The sequence below is a fragment of the Nicrophorus vespilloides genome, unplaced genomic scaffold (genome assembly GCF_001412225.1).
Source record: "Nicrophorus vespilloides isolate i.1.1-1 unplaced genomic scaffold, Nicve_v1.0, whole genome shotgun sequence".
NCBI lineage: Eukaryota > Metazoa > Arthropoda > Insecta > Coleoptera > Silphidae > Nicrophorus > Nicrophorus vespilloides.
The window spans coordinates 52,211-69,136 of record NW_017097824.1 but is presented as its reverse complement, the minus strand read 5'-3'; the positions used below and the strand labels follow the sequence as shown (position 1 = coordinate 69,136).

The following is a 16,926-nucleotide window of genomic DNA, read 5'->3' as shown; positions in this document are numbered from 1 at the left end:
CACATCCTTCGGGAATCCAAGCCGGCTCTGGTGATCTACGAGAATGAGGACGAGAGTTTTGGTGCCGTCTCCAAGTTCTCTGCGAAGGAACTGTTCTGTTTATCACATGAGTATGATTCTGGAAATCTCGAGGATCGTTTAAGTTCAGAAAAAGATGATTTGGCCATCGTTCTATACACCTCAGGAAGCACGGGAGTGCCGAAGGGCGTTCGTCTTCCACACAACGTGCTCCTTAACAGACTTCAATGGCAGTTCAAGGCCTTCCCATATAGCAGAACTGAACAAGTGGGCATCTTCAAGACGGCCTTAACCTTCGTGACAGCGTATCCGAAATACTCGATGCGCGAAGCAGGGAAGGTCGGATCCAGAGGCAAGTAGGCAGCACCGGCCTTCCAAACGGCCAGAAGCACCGAGATTAATTCATCGCTCGGCTGCATACAAATCGCCACTATGTAATCTCCATCGGCATTGCGTGGAATCGACTTATCCACGATGGTCGCTTTAATCAAGCGAGCAATGCGATTTGCAGTTGCATTCAGGTCATGGTAACTGGTCTTCTTGACTTCCCCGAGATCTAAATGCAAAATATCAACATATTAATTTAGCAAATTCACCATATATTTATACTAAAATTACCTTCGAAAACCAAAGCCGGTTTTTCCGAAACGCCGACTGCTACTTGTTCGAACAATCTGCACAAGTTCGTCTCAGATTTCAACGATCTGCTCGGGCCTTTCAGTATCGAAAGATGAGGAATTGATCCCATTTTCTTTAGTGGAAACAGAAAAATACAAGTTAATCAATGTATCCTCTCACACAATCATCCGTGAAGTGACGCGCTAATTCATTATACAACAACAATAAACTATTAAGGACGTTTCACCATTTCAGAATAACTTATAATAATTTGCACCTCTATCCACGTTTTAAATGGAAAATCGAAAACTATTGAAAATCTGCGGTTTCTGCAATACTTAATTTACTTATGCAATTAATACATTCATTATTATTTCGTTTTTTTTAATAATCAATCTTGCAAGTCCTTGTTCCACAATTTTGTTAAGCTATGCGTGTTTCGCAAAAGGTTAGAAGTGTTTCAAAAAATGTACTTGGTTTAATAGAAGCATTGACATATTTTCAGTCACAAACATAATTATTCTCGTAGATTTCATTTTTTCTTCTTCAAATATTCAAATTTAATCAAAACGTGATTAGCTTTGATTTTACATCACATGTAAATTTCTGTATTTCCCCAGCTTATTATATATGTAATTATGTGTGTATTCGTAGGTAATTGCAACGTAGTAATTTCCAGAAATGAACGCAATAAATTTATTTTAATTATTGTTAATTATTTTTTCAGCTGACAAACACATACGGATTACACACTCTTTAAATGATGAGTTATTGATGGGAAAGAAATTATGATACATTAATATTACTATATTTGTATCTATAAAATGTAAAAATGTATCTTAGATGTAGTTAATTATAGATAATTATTATGCGAGAAAAACAAGGCTTAATGACCCCTTTTAAATTATGAGTGTATTGTTAATCGTCATAATTAACTCTTCAAAAATAGAGTTTTATTTTAATTATCCACCTATGCTCCTTTATCATAATTAATGATGTTATTAAATTTTTATAAGTAAAAGTTTAAAAAATTCTTAAATTCAGTTTAATTAATAATTATCATTATCCTTATGCTAAAAGTAGGCTAAAAACACATTTTTTAATTATGTATTTATTGTTCATTATTTGAATGACTGTTATTATTATTACTTTTTTATCTATATATATAAAAATTTGTTAGGTACAATTGATAACCAGTGATAACCATTATTATGCGCTTATACTTTTTTTAACAAAAAGTAAATATCCTTTAATAGAAAAAAAAATCTTAAATATTTCAATAAAAAAAATATGTAAAATTTTGAAAATAACTATTCACATCACTTAAATTCTTACAAAACATACATATCTAATCGTCTTTACATTTAATGAATTCAATAAGTCATAAATTTAAATAATAAGTCAATGTTGCTATTAATTTATTCAAAGGTTTTATTAATAAAAAAAATCGTATAAAGAGTTTTTTCTTCAACAAAAACTGGAATTAATATATTCTATTCAAAAAAAAATTACGAATGTCACATTAAAAAAATATATAAAATTTTAAAAATCGAGGGTTATTTTTAATAACTTTAACAAATATCTTATGAATTTAAATAATAAATTGTTTTTTAAATATATAATTTTAAAAAAATCATTAGAATAAAATAGTTTAATAGAATTTTTTTATCAGTAAAAAGTAATATTTTATCTTAGATTAATTATGGAAAATCATTATTTTTAAAGTGACTAATAAAAGTATGCCATGGATTCATTATATCAATTTTAAACTAAATTTTAATTATGCGAAATAAAAGTAAATTCTAACAAAATTCTACATGAACCTATTTATTTTGTACATAATTGATCGTAAATACGGTTTTAAACAGAGCGAGTTATTGACCGAACCTATTATCTGCACTATGCGAGGTATTGCTGTATTGTAATTAACGTTATTATTATTTCTGTATTTTTATATTTAAATCAAAAAATAAATGGTCATTTTTACCGCTATTAAGTTCGTTTTTAAATATATGCTTATTGTTACTTATCTTAATTACTTATTTAATGACCATTATTATTACTATTTTTAATCTACAAATAAAAAAAATAGTTGCAATTTAAGATTAGATAATTATTATTTTTAGCACTACAAAAAAAACATTTACTAGCTTGTATGTATGTACTCATTTATTGTTAATAATTTTAATGACTATTATTTATTTATATTTTATCTATAAAATAAAATATATAATCTTTAATAATTGTTGTGCATTATTTGCAACGTTACAAAAGAAACGCGCTTTACGATGTAAATTTAAGTGTGCGGTTATTGTTTTTCAACTAGAGTTGAAATCTGTAAAAATTGTTTTTATGGAAATATTTGTTTATATAAAGAAGTTGCAGTTGTTTGTTTTTAGTGAAATTCAAGAGGAAAATCTTGTAATCCAAAGAACCGCATAAAAACAATTTTAACAAACAACATTTGAGGCATATATTATAAATGATAAAACTTTTTTTTAGTAAATCCAATTAACAATTATTAATTGAAAAAAAAACTATTGAATGAAGTGTTGAATATATTTATATCAATAAATATTATAAATACTTAATGTAACTATTATTTTATTCAAACATTTTTAGTTTTTTCTTAAAAAAAACAACTGGTTTCAATATCTTCTATTAGAATAAAATCTTAGTATCGAAAATTGAATTTATTCATTGGATATCAGTAGTATATTGATGCACTGCGTCTCCACTATTTCCTTTGACTGTGAATCTGCTGCTATTCTTAATACTGTCATTGTCCATCGACTTGGCTGGACCTTCAGCTGAAACCTCATTCATTTGACTGTCCATCTGTGATGAATGGCCCTATTGCTGCAAGCACCGAGAGGGTTCACAAAGGGTTCGATTAACCATTCGGCTATTAATCGTCTTAACTCTCAAAATAAGTCAATCAATTCTAACATAAATTAACAAAAAAAATAGTTAAAAAAACAAAAATAATACTTATCTAATCGTCTACATTATTTTTACATTTCATGAATATAAATAAAAAGTTTTTTTTTTTCAACTTAAAACTGAAATGATTAACAACAATTACTTTTGGTATTGAATTTGTCTATTTAAATAATTTAATACTATTTTTCTTTTTATTCAGAGTTAATTTCTTCAATCAAAATTGTTTTCAATAAAAAAATAGTTTAGAACATCGCGAATATGCTCTATCCGAAAAAAAAAACTTAAAACACAGTAGTTTTTTATTTATTTTTGTTTTAAATATGTAAAATAAATTGATACAAAACATACTTTTCTAATATTATTTACATAATTTTGCATTTCAACAATAATCAGTTGTTTTTTTATATAATATGAAATGATTAAAATTAACTTATTTTGGTATTGAAATTGAATTTATTCATTGGAATATATTAATAATAATTAGAAAGTCGAACGAAATGAATAATAATTTTGCAATAGCAGAATTAGTATAAAAAAAGAAACTTGTCACATGGATTTAAATATTTCGCAAAAATTTTTAGATATCAGAAGAAAACTATAACACTCAAACAAAACAAGATCAGTTCTAAGTTATCTCAAGGATATCATTTAAAGTAGATTTTCATTATTATTGTTTCATCCATATGCTGAACCTCATTCATTTCACTGTCCATCTGTGATGAACGATGGCCCTATTGCTGTAAGCACCGAGAGGGCTCACAAAGGGCCTGGCTTGACCAGGATTTGAGCCTGTGACCACTTACGCATGGGTAGGGCGACTTAACTATTCGACTATTAGTCGCCTTCTTTATATATTTGTGTATTTTTTTGTTTGTTCGTTTTTAATGAAAAATTCATTTAAATTGTTTACTTAAAAGTATGTCAATTGATTTCCTTAATTGGTTTCACTTGTATGATAATAATAAACATCATTTTAAATGCAGTTTTAATGTTTTTTTTTAATAATTTTTATTATATAAATTATTTCAATTTATTTAAGTATAAATTAGATATTCGCACAATACAATATAGCAATAATTATACAACGTATTTACAATCATCTGGAACTATTAATATAAATTTAGGTTTTATAATATATATTACTCACATAAATATTAATGATGTAAAATTTTTAATAAGCAATCTTCTAATTAAAATATAAAATAATTGATTAACAATAGAATGATCATTCTTTTAGAAAGTTGCTATTTATGTAATGGTTTTAATTATCATAAATTACAATAACATTTAATACACAATGGCTGTAATAATCAAAGGATCTGTTTTTTTTAATTAATTAAATGATGATAATAATTATAATTAATCTCAAACGCTGTACTTATTTGTGTTACGCAAAGTAATCTGCATTTCAGAATAATTGATGAAAAACGTACACATCATAATAGTTTATTTTATAATTTTTTTAGAAATTAATCAATTAGACGATATTTTTAACAAATATATAATTAATAATATTTTTGTAGCACATTATTTCATTTATATTTGATACTCAATAACGACATACGTAGTTAAATTCAATTTGTGTTTGTTTTGTAGAACATTTAAAATTATAGACAGTAAACATATAATTAAAATATATTGTGTTTATGATTTCATAAAATAATAAGTTTTTTTTATTGACTAATTTTAAATTCTTTAATTGTTTATTTGCAATGACTAGTTTTTGAGCAAAGCAATTCAAAGAAACTAATATAAATGAAATATTAAATTGTAACCCAAAAATGTAAACTAAACATCTGAATTAATAATTTCATTTAAAGATTAAATGTAACTGTAAATTAAAACGTTTGTAAATTATGTATGCAGTTTTAATTGCGTCGAATTGATCAATATTTTTATATGTAATTTTATATTATAAATGTATTTAACATTATTTTTTTCAATAATATTTGAGTTTTGGTAAGTAGTGAATATACCAGTTATTTTATATTCTACATATAGCATATCTATTTATTGAATTATTAATATAAGATGCAGTTGCAAGAAATTGCAAAAGAAAAACAAGTTATGATTATTATAATTGAGTAGATAACATATTATTTATTGAGTATGTATAAATAGTTTTTATGACTCCAAACGTAATAATTATAGAATTTTTTTATTCAACTATCCTGTATTGTAGAATATATTACGTTTAAAAAATGGTATGTTAATATTCGCAGACATTGAATTGAGAAAACTATAAAAATCTTTTTACATAAATTATGATTGGTTCATTAGCATTTTCAAGACGGCTACAATTGAACCGTTTTCTATATACCACTGCATGTCCTGCAGCAAACAATTTTTCCTTTTGCTTAGTCCTTGCTAACTTTTCCACTCGGATAACTTCCTTTAGATACGAATAATTCGTTGGCTCAATGCTCGACGCTCACGGTAAATGGAAATTAACTCTCGCAATTTTCGCAATCGACACAGAATATGTGAATGCGGTTTTGTCGGAAAGTTCTTTCAAGTAAGGAAGAACAAAGATATTTGTTAATAATGCACGATGAAGTAATCACCGGTCGAAGAAGAGAAGCTGAGCCGTTAACGATTACGAAATATTCGACTTTTACTATTCTTTTTTTGCTCTCATACTTCTTCGTTTCTTGTTTTGATTTTGACCGCACAAAAAAGTCGGGATGGAAACGCGTCGACCTCAATCCGGTCTCGTCTCTTCGCTTATATTTCACGTACGAGGAATGTGTTTTAGAATTATGAAGAAGGTTACGTCGGCTGACAAATGGAAGTGCTGGATATTAATTAGTACCGATTTCGGTGGCCGAGTCCTTCGGAAGTCGGACGAAGATTGAAAGGAAAGAATTTATTGGCAAAAGAACAAAACTAAAAAAGTATTATAAACACAAATAAATACGGCGCGGCGCGTGTTTACGAACTGGACCGAAATTATTGGGTCAATAACGTTGATTTGTTGGTATTTAATGAAGTGTATCGAATGTTGTAATTTGTAACGGGGACTTACTGACTGGCTGCTGACTGTCGCACTGCAACTGCACTAAATTGTTGATGTACAATAAACGTTTATGAATAATGCACTTCTGTTGTAATGCGCGTCTCGTCCGCTTTTGCTGCTCTGGCTTGAATGAATTGAAAGTTTTATGGTCGGGCCAATTTATGAATTGCGTGATCGGGTGGGTAGGTGTGTGTACCTCTTCCTATGTCTATGTAGTGGCTAGATTCGAGTAGAGAATAGTAGTTGGTAGGGATGGCGACCAGATCCACCGTAGAATGTGCTTCTGTTTACACTGCGCGCCAAATGGAAAACGAAAAAAGAAAAACCCAAAGTTTCAGTTGTCCAAAACAGATAGCTGATAAACATGGGGAATTCTCGTTTCGTATGGATGCACGTGAACGGCCGCTTATGTATAAGACCAAAAACAAACATCTATCAGATAATTGTTGACTCTTATCATACCTACTTTAAACTTGTTTCCTATTTGGAATCTTCTGGTTTGATTTTTTTTATTAATTTTGAATAAAACAATATATTGTATTATTGACTCTTATCTTCTTCAGAACAAACATTTATAAGTTGATAAATATCCAAAACGATATTTTGACTATAAATAAGCAAGCGAATTATTATGAAATATTGTAATTTAATTGAAGATTATTTAATTATTTAAATTGTAATTTCTTTAGGTAGATGTACATCGCAAAGCAAGGCTTAGTTCAGTGCGCATTCACTATAGTACAATATAGTAAATTTTCAAAACAAGCTACTCAAAATAAATTCCAAAAAAATTAGATACAATTTTATTTGGATTTATGTCCTTTTTTTCCTTTCAGACACTCAAGTCTCTTTTTGTTAAATTATTTTTATTTTATTTAGTTTCTTTTTTAGTCCAGTTTCTAATGTCCGGACAGGATATTGGCAAAATGAATTATCTACAATGTACGAGGTATTGCTGCATTTATTTATTTATTGAAAATATATTTTTTTTAGTTAGTTTTATATTGTAGTTTATGAAATGTTATATTTTGTGACCGATAAAGTATGATATACAAAATATAAAGTAAATAAATATAATATAAATAATTTTAATTATTAACAACTATTGAAAGGAAATTCCCGATGAAAGAAAATATTAAAAATTATGTATAGTATTAAAAAAATATTATTTTGTAATAATATAGATCTGTTATATTTATTATTAGATTTTTTGATAAGTTAGTCTATATAATTAATTTATTAATAATTTATCACTTGTGTATTCATTTTAAATTTATAACAATTTTAGGTTCTGTTTTTATTTATTTTTCTTTATTAGGAAAATAACTGGGGAAACCATATTGTCTGTATTGACGTGTTTTAAAGTAGATCATAATTACTTATGCTCAAAAAGGTTCAATGTATTCAATTCAAAGAAAAAACAATTATGAAGTAGAAGTATTCGTTAATTATACTTTTAAGAAATAAATATTACAATTAAAATACACTCTATTTTTATTTAGTAACGCATTATAGCATTTCTTAGAAGTGTATAATATTCTTAAATCACGGTTTAGGAAATGGTGATTTGGAGTAAATTATACCTGCACAGATCATGTTACTTTTGATATGATGTTTGTTCTTCAATTACTATTAATAAGGAAATACCAAACTAAAATATTTATGTTTACTTGGTCGTACTACGTATTGGCAAATTGGAAACGATCGCTTAGAACGAAAGCATATGAAAAAGCCGTTTATATTGAGAACAAAAAAGTCTCTTCCAGATAATTATTGACTTCTCATCAAGATTTAAACTTGTTTATAGTTTGAAATCTTATGCTGCCATTTTTATTATTATGAAAAATAAATATATACCATATTTTTACCAGAAGACGTAGAGAAACGTATTTAAAACTATGGTGAATCTGATGGTCTTTTATGTAATAATAATAGTTGATATTTTTGTTATTTTATTATGATTATATAAATATGTTTATTTTTATTTGTTTATTGTAATAAATTTGACTAATGTAATAAATATTCTTATATTTAGTTATAGTCTGAAAAATACGGTATATTTATATTTTTAAAAAATATTATTTTACAAGTTTGATAATATTCAGAAATGTTTTTGCATACATTTGTTTTCCAATTACTATTAACAATATTGACCAAGTATTATATGTATTTAGATTATCAACTTTCAAGTAATACTGGAGATGAACTAAACATAAATGACCGAACTAAAAATAGTATAACAATTACACTTGTAGCCACAACTATGAGTTGTCACAACAATATTATATGCAGCATACCTAATATTCTAATAGTTTAGTAATTGTAGCCTAAATATAATCATTCAAATTCCATTGAAAATAATTTGATTAATTTTCTTTAAGCTATGTAGGTTAAAACAAATAAAGTAACTGAATTTACAAATTTAGTTGAATTGATCATTACGATATTACTATATAAGTAAATATTTCAACATATAACTTCTATACAAGAAAAATCTTACATAACTTCACTAATTTATTTCTGAAATGAAAAAGGAATTCAATCGAACCAAAGATGCAATCGAAGTTTTGAACATAATTTCAGTACGAGAGAGAAAAATGTATTGACTATAGTTATATCAGAGTGGGTGCTTAAGTGCTTACATTAAATCATAAAAAGTTCGTAACGATGAGAGCAACGTTATTGTAATCTTTTTATAAAGTAATATGAAATATCATAGAAATGAAAAATCTCCTCGGAAGCAGCAACCGGCTGCGAATAAGATAAACAATCCCATTTCCGAAGGAAACGTTTAGTCAACAAATTATGAATCAAGTCCTATCCAATCACAACAATAATAGTTAACTTCGTATGTAGATTATGTACTTCAGATTTAGTCTTAAAAGAAACATTATGAACCATATAGTCTTAGTTATAACGTTGAGTCTTCACTCACTCTTCAACAATCGCCGAAACACAAATAAATCTACAGTAAGTCTCGCTGTCTCGATTCACGCTGATTTACTATAAATGCCTTAAAAAGCTCAAAATTTACCCATATATTAATTATCGCGACATTTCATTGATTCGTATATAATACGATTATTCCTGAATACTTGCGCTGTGCTTCTCTAGAATCTATGCTTGTTTGAGATGTAGATGAGTAAAATATTAAGGAGTTACTGCAGATTTCTGGTGAAGGCCTTACCAACGTCTTCCATCAAATACTCACAATCAAAATACGCGAAAATAATGGTTCTGAAGAAGTTTAGAAACTATAATCGAAATCCTTGATCAAATTGTAGCAAATGATTTTGACAGGAATGAAAGCAACCAAGAAGAGGCGTTTTGGATGCTGCCAACATTTCCTTAATGAATGAAACAGAAAATGTGAAATGACTCTAAATAATTTTATCAAAAATATCAGAAAAGCCAGAATCTGAATCACAAATATAAACTTATTATTTCTGTGTGCAAATGTTTCTGTTATATAAAATATATATTATTATGCAAATTACTATAATTAGAACGTAAAATTAAAGTAAAATTTGTTTTTGTGTTAAAATGACCTCTGTTTCGCTGTTTTGTTTAGCGCTCTGTCACGCATCGTTAAACGAAGTCTTACTGTATATTTAACCAAATAGATTTAATTCAAATTTGCAACGTCTAAGACTCCATATCCACAAAAGCACAAAACAACCGACGGTGTCCATATTTTCCTTCTCTGAGACACAACATAGGAGTTGATTGGTGTATTATCAACTCCTATTATGATTTAACTTACGATTATTATGAACTTATTACTTTTACAATATATATTATTTACTTTTTACTTGTTTTTTTGTATATAAATCAATAAAATCCTATTATCCTGAATAAAAAATACAGGTTTTTATATTAATCGATAAAAATGATAAGAAACAGCTTTGCTGGAATAACAAATTAATGTACTGGCTATTAACCTTCATGACCACAGTAAAGCAATAAATATACTGAAGAAATTTAAACCACTAGATTTAGCATATAAATTGAAGTAATAAATGTTTAACATTGATTTTTATTTGTAAATAATTACATAAAAATATAGTTTCCATCGGTAAAGTTTATTAAACAGAATCATATCAGCAAATTGATAATTAAAATAAATGTAAAAAGAAAAACGATTATAAAATTATATAGGTAAATATTAATAAATAACTAATAGACATATTTTTGGATACAGTTCAAATTCAAATTAATGCAATTCATACAATATTACTGGTTTCCTTAATGAAGCTCATATTTTATATATACATCTCAAACATTTTAATGTGCTTATTTGATAACTAATTTTGTTTACTCATTATTTTGATGATTAAATAAATTATGTTTATTTTAATTAATTTCCACCATGACCTATAAATTGGTAATAATATCACGATTGCAAAGAAATTGGCAATATTATTATTTTCTATTAAAATTAATACAACTTATTTATATATTTTTATACCGATGCCCCAAAATTCTTTATTATTTTAGAATTCATTTTCATGTTGTTTAATTAAAATTTAGATTGTTTTGAAATTTTCAAACCGGTCTATAATGAATCAGGATTAATCGAAGTATAACGTTTAGATATAGAAGACTCATGCATTTACAATTTACGAGTTATATTTGGTAATAATATTAAGATTAATTATACATTGAAATATAAAATAGTAAAAACCAATAAATTTATAAAATAAACAAAAAAATATTTGCAATTCCGCAACTTTCATAAAACAAGTTTGATCCAACATAAATAAGGTCAATTAATTAAGGTTTTTGCGCATTACATAACATACATAATACAAATAAAAGCAAAAGCTTTTAAAATTAGAAAATATTAAATAATCATATTTTTAGAAATTACAATCATATTCATAGATATTAAAGAATCATTTTAGATAGTTCATTAATGGATTTTATTATATATTATATTTTTAAATACACTTCTAAAATATGTGCAGTAATAAAAAAAATATTAGCCAGACAAGAAGGAACATAAATTCAAATAATTAGAAATGTAATAAAATCAGTGAATAAACATCAATTCTAAATAAATTTCCATCTAGCCAAAGGGCTATGGACCTTGTTTTTTTTTATTATAATATTTTAACTGCTTTGTTTACATCACTTAATTAATTGCTTTTGTGAGATGTCTATAATGATAAATTTACATTTTCTAGCATTATAATAAACAAGTTTTTTTTTCAACGATTATTTAACCTTAATAGATTTTTTTGATCTTTTATGATATTGTTATTGGACAAGTTTTTCCTAACATACAGATATTTCTTGTTGTCATACATGTTGACATTTTATTTGCATCATGCACATATATTAAAAGTTTTTTTGACCAATTTGAAAATAGATGAAAAATATGTAATTCAATTAACAATTCAGTTAATTAACTATAAAAAAGATTACTACATGTTTTCTCATATCTAAAACATATATAAAAATATAAACAATACAAATATTATAAACCACATTTTTTAATTATAGTTTATATTTTAGGACAAGACTATATTTTAAAAAAAATTGTATTCAACTTATTTTTCTAAATTGTCATCGGTTATTATAAAAATGACCTCGAGTATATAAATTATCAAAGTTACGTAATTCATTTTTAAGTTGTTTATAATAATCTAGTTGTTTTCTAAATAATACAATAACAAAAAATTTACAAAAACAATATGAATATATTATGCAAAATAAAATAAATCGTTTTTATTTTGTTATATTCTTGCATTTTTTTTTTAATTTAAAGATTTGACTAGTTTTTCTTTCCATAATTATTTTCTAAATTTGTAAAATTGTTGAGTTTGCGGAAAACGATGCTTTATATCAATGACACGCTTAAAATTCCAATCGTGTAATAAATTAACTTGCCTTTACTAGGATGGTAATTGATTATAATTATGCTATTTTGCTATGTTTAGGTATATGGAGCAATGTGAGTTACAATATTTTCAAGGGTATTTTATTCCATCCATTGTTTAGTGCCGTATAGTTATTAAAAAAATAGAACTGAGACTTATTTTTACGTTATTTTTAACATGTTGTTTGTTGGTTTATATAATTCATGTTACCCAGAAAATAAAAATTATCATAAAAAATTATCGTCAAATTATATAATAATAACCAATGATAAAAATAATTAAGTTAAAACTGAATTTTGCAACAACAAGATAAGAATTAATATATCGTTCCTAGTTATTTTAATAAGACTAAAAAAAGATATTACAAAAGTAAACATAAATCATAGATGCACATAATATTTACTACTTTTAATCAGAATTTTCATGACAAGTAGACTTTGAAATTCAATAAATTTTCATTGTATTAATTATATCAAAACTTTTTGCGAAATAGAGAAATGAGAGTTACACTATTGTTAAGGATAAATGTTATGTTATTGTAAAGAAAATTAAGCGTTTACTTAATTCTGCAAAAACAAGATAAAAAATTATTTATTACATCAATCAAGTATACAAATAATACTTACTATATTTATAGAAAATTTTAATAACAAATTTGTTATTAGAATTGCCATACTAATTGTATCAAAATTCTTATTTTAGTTCTATTGAGTTCTTATATAGAGAGTTCTCCATTATTTTAATATGTCTACAAAATAAGGAACAAATATATTAAGTCTAAATAAACTTTGAAATTCAAACAAAAATATGTTTATTTTTGTCAAAAGTCTTCCTTCATTGTTATAAAAATGAAAAAATATATTTTCAAAATAATAATAATAATAATTTAATATGCTGGCCAAAGGGCTATTGACTGAGGTCTTTCCGCCCAAATACAAATTATTATTTCTAAATGCAAAGAAAATATCAAAGACTTTCTAACTTTTCCTTTATTTTTTTTTTGTATAATCTTATATTTTGTTATTAAAGTATAAATCAAATTTCTGGTCAAAATATTCTAAAAAAACTTATATTGCTTAACTTTAGTAAACTATCAAATCATGTATCTGTCTGAAGCAATAAACTGTTAGTTCAATCTGAATTAGTATTTTCAACATTACTTTCAATTGCATTATTGTTTTTCGAAAATGATATTTCTGATAATAATTATTACTTTATTTAAAAAAAAATCCGAATTACGAAACTTACATGCATATTTCATATAAAATTAATCGTATTAGTGTTGAAATATTACAAAATATGCCTACATGCTATTTATTAAGCAAGATATGCTTAAGTGACTTTCAAATAAGATTAATTTCTATAGAATAAATTTAATTGTATTTTTTTTTTGCTATTTATAATTATCCTAATTATTAGGTTAACATCTTAACCCGTTAGTTAGTGTAAATAAATAATTATTATTTTCTTTCTAAGAAAATCATTAATATTTGAGATAACACATTTACATAACTAAATTTAGTTCAGCAAAGACGATTTAATGTAAATATTAGTATGTACATCTGTGCAACCTAGAATAATCTGGTTCACGTGGAACAATTCTTAAAATAGTGTAAGAATTTTCCTTTTTTTGCAACATTTCTTGTAGTACGTATGATATTTTTTATAAATTGTTATTTTATGTGCATTTACAATTTAAATTTATAATTAGTAATGTAAATGTTAAAAAGCATTAAAAAGTGAATAAATTATATAATCCATTAAGAACATTGATACATAATATAAAGTACAAGTCGAGATATAAAATGAGTTAATTGCTATATCACTAATTACATTCGACATAAGAAAGACCCAGTAAGCATAGATTGCGTCAGGTCTTTGACCGCATTAACTTTAATATTATCGATTAAGAAAAAAGAACGAAAGCTATTGACTTTTCTACCAATCCCATAAATTTTCTCGAATTGTTTCTTATATAATAAAAAAGTTCGACACCACTTTTATTTACTTGGATCTAAGTCTGTGCAAAAAAGAACAAAAAATGTGTTACCTTTGAGGATGTGTTTCTCTTGTTCACAACAAAGTTCTCAAAGTTTTGGTAGTTCAAGGGAGTAACTTTGGATGCCATCTCAGCAGGAATGTTTACAAATAAATGGTTATAGAGTTATACTTTTGTAACTGTTGCAGGAGGATAGAAAAAAAATATCGTGCGTTTCTCACTTAAAAGAGGACGGATACTTGTTTGTCGACTGAAAACCTGTTGGAGCGATAACGTGCATCGCCGTCAGCTCCGGAAACGCAAATCCTGGCACATCGCCCGGTAAAAATAATGAATTTTTTACAGAAACATATAAAATCCTTTTATTTATTTTTTCGTGATCCTTGTACTTGCCAAAAGATATATATCGTTTTCAGAAAACATGGAAATATATAATTAACTGGATATTGCATAAGTTCGACGGAAAATGCCGATGCTCACATATATATAGATAAAACGTTGCGCATGAAGTAATCGGATCTCACGTTAATTTCTTTATTATTGCATAGACTTTACTAGCCTTCCTTCGATGTTATTGTTTCTATTATTAGTGATTCATCTATTAAATATATAAAATATAAATATATAAAATAAAGATTTAATATAATAATACAAGTATCTAAAATTATTGATTGAAATATTAACATTATATGTAGACAGTAATTGTTATTTGATTTTACATACAATAATATAATTATTTATTTATTTTTTGTTAGCATATTCATCTAAAAGTTAACTAAATTTAAGAGATATTCGATTAACATTCTAAATTAGCCTCGATTTTTAATTTAATTTGTCTTAGGTTAATTTAAATGATATTATGTTCTACTAAATTACGAACTAATTTATTATTTTTATGCGTTTTATTTACATTGTTTATAATAGTAATCAATGTATTTCATAGCAAGTTTTTCTCCATGAACCCTATCAATAGCACATACCATTGTTTGAAAATTTGGTAAATATACTTATACTTACTAAGTAAATACCAATAAGCTTCTAACCGATATTATCAAAAGTATTTGAAAATATTCTTGCTAACCAATTGAAACCTATTATAACGTCAAATAAACTGATATATCTGGAGAATATAATGTTTCAGGTATACATTGAAGACGAGTACACCAATTTATATCCATTTCACAGAGAAGTGTTTTATGACCATTCTATAAACGACAGACATTCCTAAAACTAACTATACTACGATTGCAACATTCGCTGATGATAGAACAATCTTGGCACCGCATAAGAATTCAGCAGTTGCATATATATTCAGGAAATTTTTGATAAGCTACAGGAATGACTAAAAAAATATAAGAATATCAGTGAATGGAATGAAATCGGTACAAAAAATATTCATACCTAATACATGATAATAATAATATTTAATGGCCTAGATCAGCACAAATGAACAAAAGTCAAATATTTAGGCTTGCATCTGGACAGAAGGCTTACCTAGAGAGATCACATTCAGGCTAAGAGGGAACAATTCAAATTATTATAAAATAACATTTCCATGTAAATTTTAAAAATAAGATACAAATGGTTAAAGGGCTATCGACCTTGGTTTTTCCGCTCGGTTAAAAAAATCACATTAAATTATTATGGTAATAACAGAAACGTAACAAACAAGGTAAAAAATATCATAAATTGTCTCTTGAATAAAAGATGTAGCAATAAGGAAAAATAAAGAAAATAACATTTTGCCATATACCTGTTTATAACATAATTTGCTTTTACTTTTGTAATGTTTGCCGTTTTATTCTATATTTAGAAACGAATAATATTATGAACTAATTTCTACTATACTAAATTTGCCAAAAGGAATGCATGAGAAAATATCTATAACGGTCATCATTAATTGTTCAATATAAATCTGTTATTAAACATTCAAGCAAATAATTTATATAAATAATCAAATTTGTATTTACTGAAAATTGAATTTCAATTATAAAAGAAATATATTAAAATTGTTGTACAAACAAAAAACAATATCTAAGTTGTTAAGGTTTTATTTTTTATTTGAAAGATTTATTTAAATTTAAAAATTTAAAAAAAAAACTAAATAAAAACAAATGCATAAAACCACAATTTAAGGTCATGTTTCCACAATTGCTGCGAGATTTTTGAACACTTCATGGATTGGCAACTACGCGCCTAGCACATTTTCATTTTTCAATGCATTTTGCAATCTATGTAATCTTTTATTCATAGGCTTTGATAATGCTTGTCGGAAATTGTGCATGATCATATGACTTGTAGGTGAATAGCCTGCATATTACAATAATTTATTATAACTATAGAAACCTTGCGGATATAACGTTTTAATCGATTCTCTCACAATATTTAATTATTTTTGCACCACAATAAAGAGACCTTGAGACATCGAACGTTTGCACAAATTACCGATT

At 25.9% G+C, this 16,926-nt stretch overlaps 1 protein-coding gene across 1 annotated transcript; it reads right to left on the bottom strand.

Annotated features, from left to right (window-relative positions):
- Positions 1 to 242: 242 nt before the first annotated feature.
- Positions 243 to 14,623, bottom strand: LOC108561091 (N-(5-amino-5-carboxypentanoyl)-L-cysteinyl-D-valine synthase-like). The gene is made up of 3 exons (XM_017918883.1): positions 14,528 to 14,623; positions 637 to 769; positions 243 to 574 (listed from the first exon to the last, which is right to left on the bottom strand). The coding sequence occupies exons 1-3, from the start codon at positions 14,603 to 14,605 to the stop codon at positions 243 to 245; spliced, it is 543 nt and encodes a 180-aa protein (XP_017774372.1). The 5' UTR covers positions 14,606 to 14,623.
- Between the last annotated feature and the right edge of the window lie 2,303 nt (positions 14,624 to 16,926).